A 16,390-nucleotide genomic window follows, 5' to 3' on the forward strand; every position below is an offset into this window, starting at 1 on the left:
CCCTAAGTAAGTAAGAAAGTGTGAACACCAGGTAGTATCTGTTTGTTTCTCTTTCTGCAGCAATGTATAATTTATTACATTTAGTATAAGTCATAAGAAAAGTGGTGCCTTAAAACATTTTAATAATGCAGAAGATAATGCAATTTGTACTCTACATGCAGAGTTGGTTCCACATGTTTTTTAATGATGCAGATTTGTTTTAGTCTTGAATGTGTAGTAGATAGCAGAAAACCTTGTAATGCTTTCATATGAGGGACACTACACACTTTATTATAGTATTTACTATGAAATGGCAAAATGTATTCCAAAACATATAACCTTCTGTTTAAAACGTATAGTGTTCCTTGATCGGTAATGCTGTTTTACATTGCACCATTTTTTATCGTTCCTCTGTTTTTACCCTCTTCCAGTTGGCATCAGTGGAGCGAGAGAAGCAGCGGTGGGAGAAGGAGAAGAGCCAGCTGAAGGCCAGCATCGAGGAGAACAAGGAGAGGATGTTGAAGCTGGAGAGCTACTGGATTGAGGCGCAGACCCTCTGCCACACGGTCAATGAACACCTGAAAGAGGCCCAGGCCCAGTACCAGACTTTAGAGAAAAAGTACAACAAAGCCAAGAAACTCATCAAAGACTTCCAGCAGAAGTGAGTGTGATGGTCATCCTAGAGAGGGTAAAGGTGCTGACTATGACTTACAAGATGAGGAAAGGACTGTTTCTGGTTAAAGACACACATTCAACATTATTTCAATTTTGGTACAACATTGTGGCTGATTGTGCTCTAAAATTCTGTCTATTGCACAGGTTGGAATAGAAAGTCAGAGGAATTAATTTTGCTTATGATTGAGACAATTTATGTCAATTAAATTGTTCATCTTTGTGGTGAAACCACATATGATCACAGAACGTCTTCAGACTTTACTTTACGCACTACTGGAAACAACAATAATCAGCATGTCAGACAGAAATGATCAAGAAAAAACATTTTTATGTGATAAAAATGTTAGTTTCAATCAAGCTTTGTTTGTGGAAAAAATTGTATCCTTATGTGCATTGCTGTCTCCCACAGTGTTTCTTGATACTACCTCTGAGGGGCGCCAAAATCGAAAAGCTCCAAATTGTAAACACACTGGCTTGATCCAAAGAAAAGATGAAGTTCTGTAAAGTCTAAATTTAGTGCAAGACAAGGCTAAAGTTTGATACATTTTTTAGCAATCTCACAGTCTTTATCAGCAGATGGTGTTTGCTTACTTGTCCAGGAAACTTTCCAGTGGTCTTAGCATTTACTTGATCATGTTATAACAGGTGGTTGCATATAATGGAGAGATCTAACCTCTCTCTCTCTCTTGCCTCTCTTGATGTGAATGCCCTCCTGTATCTCCTCCTTAATCTGTTGATTCCAGGCTGCCTGTCTGAACTCACAATTGATCTTTATTTAGTCTGTCCTCCTCTCTGTCTTATCAATGTTGAGCTCTATGTCTTCCAGTCCAGACCGGTTGCTTTTGTTGTCGTAGTCTAAGGTAGAATAACTGATAGAAACTCCTGCCACTGTGCGCGTAACAGCTTGAAATGATTTACATGTATACTATATCTCCTACACTTGAACCGTTTCTTAAATGAGGTCATTGCTTCAATCTTGCCGTTAAATGTGCGCTTTAATAAATAATTTCAGATTAAGTTATTCATTATTCCTTTTACAGCCGCCCTCACTTGCATCAGTGAGCAGAGAAGAGAATATCTTCTACATTTCCATCTCTAAGGCAGAGCCACTCTTTTTATAGCCCAAGTCTTATCCCATTTCACCAGAAAGAATCAAGTTTCCATTCTTATGCAGCCCAGCTCTGCTTCTTTTCAGTGCGTTGATCTCTTTGGTCAGTCCCATCACAACCTCTCCTGTTCACCTCCGGTCTGACTGCTACTAATTGGCTGTGGCCCTGCAGGTCAAATGGATTCTAACTGATGAAACAAAATGCTCCATGCTGATCTGTAGCAGAGGAGAGAAAGCAAGCTTCCAATCCAAAAGCAGTGTAGGCATGAGGAAGTGGTTGTATTAGGGATGTGTGTGTGCTCTGTGGGTGTAGATATGTGACTTCCTAAAAACAGCCTTGGCACTCTGTCGCAGAGAGAGAGCCAGGCACTGTCACACATAGTGACACACACCCACACACACACATAAATGTGTCCTGTTTTCTTGTGTTAACACACACCCACTCAGCTCATTACAATCTCTTCTCCCACTTGTCCCTCCAGAGAGGTGGAGTTTATCCAGAAGGAGGATGCAGAGAGGAGGCGACTGGAGGAGGCTGAGAAAGCTCACCTGGCTGAGATCCAGGGACTGCAAGTCAGGGTAAACCAGATCCTTTTCTGGCTATCTCTTACTTCTATCCTTCTCTGTAGATCTCTCACTGTAGCTGTTGGTCTCCTTACATAACATACATCTCTGAAGTTGAAATAACCTCATTAACACTGCAGTTCTTACTTTGGCTTAATTATCCACAATATTGCTGGGTTTTCTTTTATACCATAGGCTGTAAATGTCATAACATGAAATTCAACCCAAATCCAGTAATCAGCATGATCAAAAGCAGTTTGTCTTGTTCACAGCATTCTATCGCAACTTTTCCCCCTCCAGCATGCTTTTAAATGTAGCATTTTCTGCAACGTATTAAACTGTCTGTCTCCTCAAAGGACAGTGACAGCAGGCAGCTTTGGTATCCGGGGACCTGTGGTCAGTTGTGTTGTCAAACCCTGTATTGATTTTCTGCTTTCCTAGTCTAAGAACATGACAGATGTGTTGTTTTCTGCTCAAATCTCAGGCCATGCCCCACAGTTGAATGGGTAATCAACCAGACTGTGCCCTACTATTATTCTGCACACTGAGCACTTTTTCTCCTACTGCACTGCATTGTGAAGGGTGAATGGTAAAGTGTGGCACAGGAAAGAGTGATGGAAAAACAGTATAATCTGAACAAGAAGACAGGAGGGTTATGCTTTCACTTAACTTCTACACTGTTAAAAAATCTGTACGTCATGTGCACTTTGCCAACCCCTGCTAGAGACGTTAGTATTTTCAAATGCAATATCCAAAGATGAATTATGCACTCCTCATAATGTCAGCCATTTATTCCAGTGTTTCAGAGCAGATGTTTTGACAGGTAAAAGCCTACAGCTGATTAACATTGATCGGTTCCTCCCTGTCTCTGCAGATTGCAGCATTAGAGTCCGAGCTAATGCAACTGATGAAACAGAACGGCATCCAGGTCAACAACAACAACAGCAACAGTGCTGAGAGGCTCAGTGCTCAACAACACAGCCCCAACATAGCTGCAGCACAAGCCAGAGGTCAGTTTAAGTGTGCACGAGGATCATTATTAACATGTTTCTGCTTTAATGGATAAAATGCACTTGGCTGATCCCTAAACTAGGAGACAGTAATTGTGACAGCTCCTAATACTTATGTCTGAAAATACTTTAAATACATTTTCAAGTGTTAAACGTATTGACCCATTATCCACCTCTCAACAATACTGTTGTAATGTTGATTCTTTGTACCTTGAGAAGGACATCCAAAAGTTTGGACCATAGACTGTAAAAAATATTGGGCCGAGCCACCATCACTCATTGGTTTGATAACTCCTGTTTTGAAGCCTCAGGTTTGGCATTTTGACTGTCACCATCTTGGATGTACAGTATGGAGCCAGAGACAATATTATTTGGATGAGAGCATGAAGCTAACCTTTGCACTAACTGCTAGCTTGGATAGCATGGTGCAGTCTATGGTTAACTGTGATAAGGCTAATGCTAATGCTAATTTTCACTAGCAACAAAGTCTTAAAACCATTAAAACTAAGTGCACTTACCAGAAAAACTGAACGTGCTGCTCCTTAGAGGGTCTTTCAGTACAACCAAATGGTTAACAAGACCTTTTTAAGCACACAAAATATTACAGTTAACTTTCATAAATTGAAAACAAATTGAAATATTGAAATCACTTCTGCCTTGGCTTCATTTTCAGAGCTAGGTTTGGATTGTCTTGTTCTGTACTCTAAATAAAAATGATCATCCACACACACACACACACACACATTTCTTACACAGATCACAAATCTTCCCCTCCTCTCTGCTGCCTCAGCCCCCACGTGCACTTTCACCTTTGGCTCTAGTTTCACTTTGGACTTCAACAAACAAAACAAGTAATCTATTCTGAGCGTATCTGTCCAGCTTTGTTCTCTTAGATTCTTTTTAAGCTCAGCTGGCTTCATTTCAGTGGGTGCATCTGTCAGAGCAGAGTGTGTGCACAGAGAAGTGCCATATCTGATACTGTGCAGTGTGGACATGATAACAGAATGATTGCATCTGCACTGATCCAAATGGCACAGACCATTATGCAACATTAAAAATGGGGGTGTTGTGGGAGACGGCTGGAACAAGATATAAAGGAGAGAGAGCCTTTGGGAGGAGGAGGCAAAATTGCCTGAAATGATCTCTTTCAAATTCTAATGATTCAGTCTTTGTCTCAACAGACAGCATCTCCCTAAAGTCTCTGTGAAAGAGCAGAAAAATTATAATTGCCCTCCTAATTATTAGTATTACTTATAGGGGGAGACTTCATATTTTTTCAGCTAATGTTTTTTAATAGACTTATTTAAAGGGGGTGTCAACACTGGGCCCAGGCCAAATGAAGTGCCTCTTAATGAGATTGAAACTGAAGACAACTAATGCTTTTTTTTTGGAAGAAATGTATTACGCCACAGTATATTCTTTACTCTGTAAAGGTACATTTGCCATTTCTGTGTGTTTGTGTGTATGTTTGTGTATATAGACCTGAGGGAGGGCTCTCCCCACTCACCCAGCAAAAAGAAGGGCTATAGAGGAGTTGCCCGAGACAGCATCAGCTCCATAGAGGGAGAGGTTCGTATAAAAAAAGCACACACACACACACAAACGTTCTTACTTTTGACTTACTGTCGAACAACATCTGTTGAAATATTGGGCAGATATGCTGATGAGTTTCATTATTCTTATTACATTATTCCCACACTTAATAAATTAAAATTTCACCACAGGGTGTTTGATTAGTATGTGCGTGTTTGTGTGTCCATCAGTATGTTTGCGTGTCTTAAAACCCTGTCCATCCCACTTAATTCCTTTAATGGATTAATTGCTATGTGTTGCTCTGCGGCACTAATTGAGTCTGTGGCGCTGTCACAACTTATTGTCTCTCCCAGTGTGATAATAACAGCGACAGTATTTTTCTGGATGAAAGGCTCTTGTCTGGCTAATGCTGTCACTTAACTCAGCGAGAGCAGGAATGAGTTCAGATTGGATAAACAACTTGGATCAGAATTGGCAGGAGCACAGAGACCAGGCAGTGTGAAGCTTCCAGGGGAAAAGAGGTCAAGAAATTAGAAATGGTGAAAGTATGTCAAGTGACTTCTTTCAGTTTAGTCTGCGGCACTGGCTGTTCAGCTCGGTTTCCCCCTGTGGGACCATTTCCTGTGCCTTTCCTTTTTCCCTCTTCCAATTTTGTCCATCACAATTCTCTCCATCCACCTTTCTCCTCATCCCACCCTTGCCTTCATTGCTCCTCATGTTCAGGTCTTAGAGGGACACGGCAGTCCAGCCCACAGTCGTTCTGGTTCGATTCGTAGTGTGGCTTCTTCTGATGGCGGAGCGGTGGCCCTCAAGGCCCCGGGCAGTGCAGAGAACTCCCCCAGACGAACACGACACTTGTCGTCCACTGTGGGAGCGCACCAGGACGGTTAGTGCTCACACAAACCTCACCATGTCCCATAAATTAGTTTTATCTAACTGCAACTGTATCTATTAATAGATATTTTCCTACAGCAACAGTCAGGATTCCAAATATGTATCCTTGTAACTAAGATTTTTTTAAATTGCTATTTATAAAAGTTCATTAATTGAAGCAGGAGTAGTCTCAGTTTTGGGTGTTTGTGATCACAGATTCTCAGTCTGCTGCAGTGTCGAGCCCCTCACGCAGGCGGGACGAGCACAGTCAAGCTCTTGACCCTGGGTAAGATGATGAAAAAATGCTCTATTTTTGTTTTGAGTTGTTCTTGTGCCAAGAAACAATACACAGCAAACTCGTACAGTGTTGAAAGAATGAAGAATTTGAATGATAATCAGCATCCAAAAGGATTTGTCAGTTTTATTTATGTGGGGTCAACCTGTTCTAGAGAGGAATTAAAAGCAATTTAAAGTACTGTTATTTACGTATTTGTTATGGAACTTCCTCCACTCTGAACATATGTATATAAAATAATTGTAATGGCTGAAGATTATTTTTTTTTAAATATATCATCAGAAACTGTTCATGAAGCATCACATCTGACCTCTGTTTAATTTCTCTCATGTCTTTCTCTCTCAGCTCCAGTGAGCCATCAGCAGAGGACAGTCCAGAGAAACTCAAGGCGAAGGTACATGAGGTTTTGGTGACTGGTACTGTACAGTGGACAAATAATGATTCACTTTATAGATACATAACAGTTAGGACATGTGAAGGGCACTTTCCCCTCTATATTGTTCATGTATGTTCAGTCAGAGCAGGCTTCTTGCCAGTGGCTCAATGGTATGTTTCATAACCATCATCTATCTCTTTATGAAAGCACAAACAGCTCCAGTATGTGGGTTGTACTGACCAGTGGTATAACAGTATGTTAGATCCGCAGCATACTTTTGGTTTTGTTATGATTTACCATTTAGCTTTGATGTATTGTTTTATTTCTGTTGAACAGACCTCCCTTACATGGCCCCACTTCTTCTCCTATTCATATTACTTGGTATTGTATTCCTTTGTGTTTTGTTCAATTATGTCTTGATCTACTGCAATGGAAGTGAGTTGGTACTAAGTGGGGTAAACAGGGTTTAGTAGCGTAGGGACTCACTATATCACAATCATAAAAATGCGTGATTGCATTATTAATTGCAAGAAAATCAATGAGTGTACGTAATCCCAAAATATCTCTATTCTAAGGTATTCAGTGACACTGCAAAAATATCCATTTTAGTGACTGTAAATTAGATTAAATTGTATTTTTGTGGGGAAGAAAAAAGCTTTCACCAAGTTATCCCAGAGCAAGTCAATTTTTTTTCATATTGAATCTTGATTTACCTAAATTGATACAATGAGATTAAAATGAGATTAAAGTTGTTAACATGGGCATTTGTTGCAGTGGAGGAATTTGCATGGAAACTCTTTCTAATCCTGTATACAATCAGATGCGGTTACCATAAGATTACAAATTACATTTGTTTTGATCCTGCATCAATCCCACTCCTTTTTTCCCTTTCTAAGGACATGCTCTCAGCTCAAGACAAGTGCACATGAAAAGATAAATCAATCCAGACTATGCATATTAGTTATGTGGGGTTTTTAGGTAAAAATTCATCCCAGAAAGTCTAAACCTGTAAGTCTAAAACTGTAAGATTAGTCTCACTTTTACCTCAGACAGTACTGAGACTCAAAGAACTGCTTTAAGAAACAGCATATAACCTTATGTAAGACAAAGCTCTACATACTGTAAATGTAATGTTACACTTTGTCTTCAATTCTCAATCAGTCTGTCTTTTTTTCTACATTACTCTATTTATTGGATAACATAACATTTTGGCCTTGATCAGATGAAGACACACAGCCGTATTTTTTACGGCGCAAGTGTTGGACCCACTTTTCGCCCCTGATAGTTTATTTTTCTCAGCAGCTTGAGCTGTTTGAGCACATATCGTGGATCTTAATACTATGATTCCCAGAATGTTCACACTCTCTCACACTCAGAGGGACTCAGACAGAATGATTTCTTGAGTTGGATGGCATCCAGCTACAGCTATGCTACATAATTTGACTATCATTCTGACCACTAAATACTTTCATAGTTTGTGCTCCCATGGAAAATCTTAAAATTGAGGAATGTGCACAACCCTGCCTTCTAACTGCTTAAATATATTAAGTCCTCTGCACTTTTTAGTAATCAATCAATCATTGTGGTACATGTTCCATGGAAAAGCATTCATTTTCTTTATTCTTTCACTCATGCAGTCTCTCTGTTTAAGAAGTAATTTGAATAACTCATACTTGATTAAATTTACAGTATCAACATACTAATGTAACACTATGTCGCTTTTAGTCCATAACACTTCACAGAAACATAGATAAAAGTGAAGCATTCCATCTAATCAACAAAATTCAGCATCGGAGCCAGATGGCTCTCACCACGAGTCTTACATGTGTGCTGTCAATTTCTCAGGGACCTGCTTTGAACGATGATCTGAGTGCAAGCAGCAACAGCTCAGTGGAGATCAGTGGCCTGATGAGTGAAGCCAAGATGTCGGGACGCTCACACACCCTGGTGCTCTCCTCAGACGAGGTACACATGCTTGTATAATCTTTTTTTTTTTAAATGCATGTTCATTTTTTGTTGATTAATGGGCAAGATTACATTCAGTGTCAAAAAGTTTGCACATGATTTGTCAAGGTGCACCACCTAAAATAAACGTAAAGAATAAACTGAACATACTGTAAAACACAACTTATATTGAGCTTTGAGGGGTCCAGCATGTAAACATCTTCCCAGTTCAAATGTAGCCAAATGCTGAAACCAGGTAGAAAAGTTACAGGACTCCCACACATTTTCTAGCAGAAAATTAATAATAAAAATAATAATAATATTGGGTTTTTTTCACTCAAAACTTTAAACAAATATAGTTTCAGATTCCATTAATCTTTACGGATGTCTCAGAAAGAAAGAAAAATACAGGAAGTAGCATCTCTCAAATTCTCATGGCAGAAAACGACAAGCTAAAAATCCATGAACCACTTTGGACTCATTGCATTCAATTGCTGGCATGGGCTGCTGTGTAGAGGATGACATTTTGTTTCTGCTGTTAACAACCCAGTCTCTTTCTGTTGTTTTTTACGCTGCCACATTCAGAGTCTGGATATGATAGATGATGAGGTGAGCTTAAGGCTGCAAACTTCCAAAGGACATATTTTTCTGCATGCATGTCTTGTTGTTTGTTGAGCATAAATCATTTGTCATTCAACTCATACCCACATATCATTTATGATGACAAATGCATGTCTAACAGGTTTACAGTAACTACTAAGTAGTTACTGAGTAGTTACTGTAGTCACTTGGTTGTTACTGTTATTGGTTTCATCTGAACCCATTAGTCATCTAGTGGTCTGTGAAAGATATACTTGTAAAGCATAATAAGATACTCCTATATCTTCTTCTGTCTCTGTTGTATATTAATGTTCAGATCCTAGATGAGGGACAATTTTCGAAGCAGTATCAGTGGCAGAACCGCATCGTCACAGAATGGACCTCCCAGCAGGTTTCTCTCTGGCTCATGGGCCTCAACTTAGAAGATCATATCCCTGAATTCACTGCCAAAAATATAGATGGAGAACAGCTGCTACAACTGGATAGTCCTGAGCTCAAGGTAAGTTAATATTTCATGTTTATTTACATGCAAATATCAGTATCGTATATCAGTATTGTCTTCTGTTTCAGTATGTGTTATTGGAACACATATTTATCCTTATTTAACATGTTTTTCAGCTCTTGGAAAACAATGTTGGTATCCGTCTTAAAAATCCACTCTTGGTAAATAGGTGCATACAGTAGGCAGACCTAAGTCAGGAGGATTTTTATATATATGTACTTTTTTTTAGGCCCTTGGAGTAACTTCTTCCCAGGACCGGGCCCTGATCAAGAAAAAGATCAAAGACCTGAAAGTTCTGATGGAGAAGGCCAAAAGGAACCGTGAGAAAGTGGAGAAGCAGCGCGAGAAGCTACGAAAGAGAGAGCTGGAGCACCAGCAGAAAGAGGCGCGCAAAGAAAGCACGGCAGAGTGAAATTAAACTTTAGATCACCTCCCGCTTTACTGTAGCACCTCACCAAGTAGCATCTCAAAGAACAGAACGTCAGTAGGCCCCACAAACAAACCCTGTGGGATGCCTACTTAGTAGTTCACTAGTTCTCAGTGGTGGAGCTCCACATCTAACTGTTGGAGAGTGTTGAGTGACTTCTTCACCAAGCAAATTAAACCAAAATGAGCAGTTGGATAATAGGATGCTGCCCCTTCATTTGCCTCATTTTACACCAATCCTGTGTTGTTAGCCATGTAAGAATTTACTCAGTTTTATTTATTTTGCTGTTTATTGCTGTAAATTGGGTTTATTTATTCATATCCGGAGTAAGTCTGTAAAACCCTCATCTCATCCTCATCCCATATCATCTCCAGAGCTGTCTGTGCTACCCATCACAATAACTTTAGACATAACAATGATAAATACAGATATAAATATGTCTAATGTGCCATTTTAATAGACTTACTGTATGTATATCCTGTTCAGATACATAGATCACTGGAACCTCTCTATTGTTTTGATGAAACATATACAGGTCGGGCCTCGGTGGTGGACTATATGAGGCAGTACTTATGTTGCACCACTGGGTGTCCCCATGCTGCTTATTGACACTACTGAAGAAGGCAACACTGGAACTTTAGTAACTGAAGCAGGAACCAGCTTTCTTTGGGAGAAACATGCTGTCTCTTGACTGCAAGGACACTGGAAGTACGAACACTGTAAATTTAACCTCTGCACTGGCTTGTCCAATGCTCCTTACAGAATTCATGTACCACACTAAAGCAGTTCTCAAACTAACAGATGACAAGGACACACTGTACTCATTGGACTGGTTCTAATGAAGACTTCAGGTACATTGTAATCATGAAATTTGTAACTTACCGAACCCATACCACAATAGCAATCAAACAAAAAAAAAAGATAAAATGAAACTTCCTGCTTATATGCATAATGTTGCTTTGAATCTGCTTGTAACCTGCTTTTGACCTCTTTTTATATTCTCTCTCAATAACAGAGTAATACCCGGCCACTGCCTTTAGAAATTCTAGAGAAGTAGAATTTTTCTCAGATCTACCCGCTTCTGTGTGACTGTCGAAGCAAATACAGTAGACTAAATATTTGTTGCTTTCTTTCAGAAAAAAATCACAGGTTAAAGTTCACCATGAAAATGACTCCAGAATACTTTGAATAATGTGTAGGAAAGATGCCATATAGATGGTTTATCTTTGTGATCAGGTAGACAAAAGAATGCAGAGGACAGCTGCAGCAAGGGCAGAAATTGCCTATAAGGTTACTGTACCTGATACTCATATGTACACTGGAAATTGCAACAGATATTTGCAATGTCTTTTTTTTCTTATGAAACCAGTTCAGTAAGACAATTATTTTGATTTACATGTTAGATTTTTTAAAAATGATTTTGACATATGTTCTTTATGCAAACAGTTATTCTTGTTTTAGGATTATGAAGCTCACTGAGAGACATGTTCCCTGTGTTACTTCTTTATCATTCCCAAGTATCATTCTGTAGGTTTACAATAAATATAGAGACAGCGGTGTCACCGTGATAGAAATAAAGGCAGCTCTGGTTATGAACTCCTTTTGTCTTTAAAGGCCCTGCCTGGTGTACTGTTAACGGATTAAGAACAAGAATAGGGTTACGGATGTGTTGATGCCTCCATGCAATGCCACAGGTATCGATCTGAGATTGATCTGTTATTGTTATTATTTATTTATTTCTGTATTTAATGAAGCAACTGACTATTGTTTATGATAACATACGCAAAATAAGAGTATTATTAACACCTAATAATGATTTATCCAGAATTGTATGATTACTTCCTTTTGCCAAAACATAATTAAAACTGTTAATTAAATGTGATTTATATTCAAGTAAACTGTGAAGGATTTAAGGTTTGGAAATGCAAAGCAAGAAGAAAACTTACTCCCATTGTGCTTGTGGTTTTAGCCTTCCTCTTATACAACCATAGTGCTGCTCCAGTGCTACTCCAATAAACTGGTCATGATGTGTTCTTACAAAATATTTTTTAACACTTGAACCTTTCTGTGAATATCCCCACCCTCTCAAGTCAGTCAGCAGACTGCACTCTTTTGACTCTTTTGTATGTATAGTAAAACACTGAGAGCAATATGCTGTAAGAATCCTAAAGAAGCCTTGTTTTCTATTGTGTCAGTGTGTGTGTGTGTGTGTGCGTGTGTGTGTGTGTGTATGTGCGTGCACAGGTATCGGAGGGCTAAAGAGGTTCAAAGGTCCAAACTGAGCCGAAATTTGATATCAGATCTTTTACAAGCGGTTGACTGAGCATGATGAAACAAACGTATGGGTGAGACCCTGGTGCTCCTGGCAGGCAAAAACACAAATGTGAGTCATGTCCGGAAGGGCTCACTGGACGTTTGTCTTTCATGTATGAAGAGGGCAAAAAGATAATCACCACACAAACTGCTAGCCATGCTTTTCCTCTTTTAAGAGCTGTGCTTATTTTCCTTCTCCTATTTTGTCATTACCTTTGCTCTCTTTTTCGCATTCTGAAAAGTTTGAAAGGGCAGCTACCTGTCACACTGAATAAAATGTGCAGTCACTGTCCATACTTTGCTTTTGTTTCCTCTTTCTTTCATCTTTCCTCTAAATAGTGTTAATGGTAATTTGCAAGCCAGAAGCAGAAATGTGTCCCATGCACCTGAACAGATCAAAAAGGTGCAGAACAATCGGATAGAGTGCACAAAACTCACCTTATGTCTGGAAATTATGTTTTATTTGAATTCCCTCATGGTAAACCTGGCACTGATAGTTTAAATTATTGAAAAACAAATAAATATCTGCTGTGCCCCTGTCGTGTTCAAATGGTCTGTTATTTTAGCATGTGACCCTCAACTAGAAAGTGACTTTCTCTTTGTGGACTTCCCAGCAGACTGCCACAGTCAGCTCGAGCTCTCCAGTCCCTCCCTCTCCCCTTTCTATTTATATTCAGCCTAATTTCACTCCAGAGCTATTTTCCTCCACCACTTGTTGCCCCTCTTCTTGTACTTGATTTCCGTCTTCCCTCCTCATACACCTCACACACGGTGGCCAATGGCTAGGACTACAGAGGCCTTCCGTTGTGGGTATGTTTGACTCCTTCATTATCACTATTTGTGTGTTCTTTTCTAATCTCCTACATGCTGTGTGGAGAGCATTAGTGTCTGAGGTAACTGGTTTAGCTGTGCCATACGAGGAGCAAGGCCCTTCTCTTGGGGTGTTCATGGAGGAGCTGAGCCCCAGACAACTAGCTGTCAAACAGTTGAAGCAATGCTTCCTGGAGGCCTTAAAGGCCAATAATGCCCAGGAGGTCCTCAAGATTCTCCACACCAGCAACTTAGACATTGACACTGTGCTGGAGGTGGAGGACCCCAGCATGGTTCTGGCCTCATACAAACAAGGTAAGCAGACAGTAAGTAGGATGAGATCAACCCAGATTTCACCTGCAGCAGTAAAATGATTGATTCAGATACATAAACTTTTTTGCCTGTCTTGACAGAAAATCTTGATGATATTGTTGAGAACAGTTTATGTAACAAGAGGCCCAGAAAGATAAGCAGTCATGTAAATCCAAATCGGAATGTAGATAATAAGTTTGCTAGTTTATTCACTAGGTGGTGCTAAAGCTCCATGGATCCAACAGCTAGAAACTAGTAGAAACACTGTTTACACTGGATAAATTACAATAACATGCTTCCTCAGGCTGCTGTGGTATAAACATATTGCAATACAATATCCTTAGCCATCATTTAAAGTATATGTAAAAACCATCACTATACTTGTTAATCTTCAAAACTCAAAAGTCACAAAGCCATTATGAACATGGACATTTACTCTAACTTTAGCATTTACTGTTGCAGTGAAACACCTCTTGGTTGTCTAATTTGCTACAGGATATTGGCTGCCAGGCTACAAACTGGAGCATTCCTGGGCCATGGGTATTCATGTATCTGTGATGTACAATGCTGTGGAAACAGCACTGGTGCTCCTTAAGGAAGGTGCAGCCATCAACCGTATGCCCAATGGGAAGACGCCACTGCATGTGGCCTGCAAGGTCTCCCACAGTGAATGTGTGGCAGTGCTTTTAGCCCATGGGTCAAAGGTCAACAGTCTGTCACTGAGCGGACACACAGCACTGCACTACTGCATCACCAAAGAGTCAGTGGACTGTGCCAAACAGCTCATCCTTAAAGGTCAGGAGGCAAGAATGCATGGATAGATCAGTAAACGGATGAAATACAAATACTGTAAAAGCCACTATAGCAATAAAACAATCTTTTTTTTGGAGGTGCAAAAGTCAACATGCCCAGCCAAAACAATGAGGAGGACACACCGTTACACACTGCATCCAGATTTGGTGTCCCAGAGCTGGTGGCTCTCTATCTGGCCCACAGAGCATCTGTGGATGCAGTCAATTCACTCCAGGAGACACCCCTGATGACTGCAGCTTTCTGGGCCTTTGATGCCAAAGAGCAAACCTTCAGCCAAGATCACCATTTGGTCTGTCGTCTCCTTCTGGACCACAAAGCAGGTGAGAGGCTCTGGATCAGTTTCTTTCCACGTAATTTTCACTGGTAACACTACTGTCATTATTGTGTATGATGGCTGCTCTTTATTTGCCTCCTGTTGCAGATCCCAATCTCATAGAAGAAGACCATAAAACAGCTCTTCACAAGGCAGCCTGGAACTGTGATCACGTCCTGATGCAGATGTTGCTGGAGGCAGGAGCAGATTCACGAGCCATGGACATCAATGGCTGCGCTCCCATTCAGTATCTCCTCAAAGTGACTGATGTGAGGCCTATGGCCATACCTGAGCTGTGCTATCAGCTTCTGCTCAACTACAATGCACCACGGGTCTACCCACCTCAGTTCTACAAGGTACAGAGATCTAGACAAGATGTGGTTTGGCACCAGTATATGCATGCTTTAGCAATTAACAGATTACATTACTAAAAGAAAATTCTTGCCAGATTGTTTTGTTGTACCATGCCATTTGTGTGTTGTTTTGTGCAGGTGTTGCAGTCCTGCCATGACTACCCAAGAGTAATAGAAATCATGGTGAACTCTTACGAACATTTAAAGCCCACAAATAAGTGGAGATCTGCCATTCCTGATGACTGCTACAAGGTAGTATTAGGATGTAATGAATAGCATTAAGTGTGCTCAGAGTAGATTCAAGTAGATTCCCAACTCTCCTCTTCAGCTTTATCTAATTGCTCGTTTTAAAAGGTATCGTTTTTAAAATTATTTACAAAGCAATAAGAAACTAACACCTATTTTTTCCAGCTGTGAACGGTAAAAATTACCTTACTGAATACTATTGTCTTGTAATTCAAGTTGGTCTATAATGGTTTCTGTTTCTCCTCAGCGGCATAAAGGATTCTATGACTCTCTGTTTGCCGTTTGCACCAACACTCCTCGTAGCCTGCTTCACCTGGCCAGATGTGCCATCAGAGCTGGCCTGGGTGGCTTCTGTGATAGAGGTGTAGCACAGCTTCCTCTGCCATCAACTATTAAGAAATATGTATTACTGAACCCTGAGGGGATATTGTACTGACTGACTTTTGTACATCAAATACAACTGGCATATGACATGATGCTTTATATATATTATATTATATCACTTGGATGATTCCATCAGGAACATTCACTACCTCTCTGCAGACTGTGAAAATGGAAAAGCTGGAGCTGACACTAAGTGGTGTGCCTTTTTTTTTATTTTTTTCATGCGCACCAGTCCCAGAAGCTTTGGTCTGGAATGTAAAGAGCATATCGGGATAAAAGAGTGTATTGAATAACTGTGTCACCAAAAGACAGACGTCCCTCTTTAATGTTTGACTGTTTGAAGAAGAAACTATATGCAAGCTCCATCATCACTGGAGTGAAAAATTCTCATGACTCATTATGAAACAGATTGAATCCATAACTGTTCATCCAAATCATGCTTCATCCATGGTGAGTGACAAGTATTAATATTTGACTGCTGAAGAATGTGGAATCAATAGCCTATCAAATACTTTACTCTTTTTATCTTTGTATTTTTTGTATCATCTTCCATAGAGGCCTTATCTTCAGTGCTGTCTCATGCTTCAGAGGATCCAAATCTGCCTGGCAACCAGCCTTGATTCTCGAACAGCTTGTGCTCTCCTGATACTATTTGCAGAACAAACACTTGATAAACCGCTCCTCAACAAGTGATTGTTTTTCCAGTGGACTGCACTCGGACGACTTAGCAAACCAAAACTGTATACATGAGAGCGGAGGTCACAGTGAAAAGTGTCATAGTTACTTAATATCCTCATCAGGTTTGTTGTCTTCGAATTCGAACTGCTTTCCATCCGGATTTCTACTTTCGAGTGTACTTTCTGTACAAAATGCACTGTAGATTCTCACCAAAGGAAGATCACTTTGACAAAGTCTCAAGAAGACCTTTAATTCTCTCTGGAGCGTGACCTGGTCCATTCA

The 16,390-nt window shown here is 40.0% G+C and overlaps 2 protein-coding genes and 1 long non-coding RNA gene across 3 annotated transcripts in view; 2 read left to right on the forward strand and 1 right to left on the reverse strand.

Moving 5' to 3' along the window:
* The window catches only part of ppp1r9a (protein phosphatase 1, regulatory subunit 9A), a 45,429-nt gene extending 33,415 nt beyond the window's left edge, over positions 1–12,014 (forward strand). Inside the window, exons 9-19 of the mRNA XM_053334581.1 lie at positions 411–640; positions 2,245–2,341; positions 3,201–3,336; positions 4,817–4,905; positions 5,593–5,755; positions 5,959–6,028; positions 6,383–6,431; positions 6,750–6,794; positions 8,259–8,378; positions 9,274–9,456; positions 9,689–12,014. Of these exons, the coding sequence (XP_053190556.1) occupies positions 411–640; positions 2,245–2,341; positions 3,201–3,336; positions 4,817–4,905; positions 5,593–5,755; positions 5,959–6,028; positions 6,383–6,431; positions 6,750–6,794; positions 8,259–8,378; positions 9,274–9,456; positions 9,689–9,871 (1,365 nt within the window). The 3' untranslated portion in view covers positions 9,872–12,014. The remainder of the gene's footprint in view (positions 1–410; positions 641–2,244; positions 2,342–3,200; positions 3,337–4,816; positions 4,906–5,592; positions 5,756–5,958; positions 6,029–6,382; positions 6,432–6,749; positions 6,795–8,258; positions 8,379–9,273; positions 9,457–9,688) is intronic.
* On the reverse strand, positions 486–4,100 carry LOC128374298 (uncharacterized). The gene is made up of 3 exons (XR_008322977.1): positions 4,089–4,100; positions 3,855–3,917; positions 486–585 (listed from the first exon to the last, which is right to left on the reverse strand). It is a non-coding gene; the product is annotated as an uncharacterized LOC128374298 (long non-coding RNA).
* A 997-nt stretch (positions 12,015–13,011) lies between the features above and the next one.
* asb4 (ankyrin repeat and SOCS box containing 4) lies at positions 13,012–15,505 on the forward strand. The gene is made up of 6 exons (XM_053334616.1): positions 13,012–13,324; positions 13,817–14,116; positions 14,212–14,454; positions 14,556–14,803; positions 14,939–15,052; positions 15,294–15,505. Exons 1-6 carry the CDS (start codon positions 13,012–13,014, stop codon positions 15,480–15,482), a joined length of 1,407 nt encoding a protein of 468 aa, XP_053190591.1. The 3' UTR covers positions 15,483–15,505.
* The last annotated feature ends 885 nt before the right edge of the window (positions 15,506–16,390 follow it).

The sequence above is a fragment of the Scomber japonicus genome, chromosome 15, assembly GCF_027409825.1.
Source record: "Scomber japonicus isolate fScoJap1 chromosome 15, fScoJap1.pri, whole genome shotgun sequence".
In the NCBI taxonomy this organism is placed as follows: Eukaryota; Metazoa; Chordata; class Actinopteri; order Scombriformes; family Scombridae; genus Scomber; species Scomber japonicus.

What these genes read in the sequence shown, in the direction of transcription:
- asb4 (XM_053334616.1), top strand. Translation starts at nt 13,012, where the DNA reads ATGTTTGACTCCTTCATTATCACTATTTGTGTGTTCTTTTCTAATCTC. An exon ending in TCTGGCCTCATACAAACAAG is followed by an intron (nt 13,325 to 13,816) that starts GTAAGCAGACAG and finishes AATTTGCTACAG; the next exon opens with GATATTGGCTGCCAGGCTAC. An exon ending in ACCCACCTCAGTTCTACAAG is followed by an intron (nt 14,804 to 14,938) that starts GTACAGAGATCT and finishes TGTTTTGTGCAG; the next exon opens with GTGTTGCAGTCCTGCCATGA.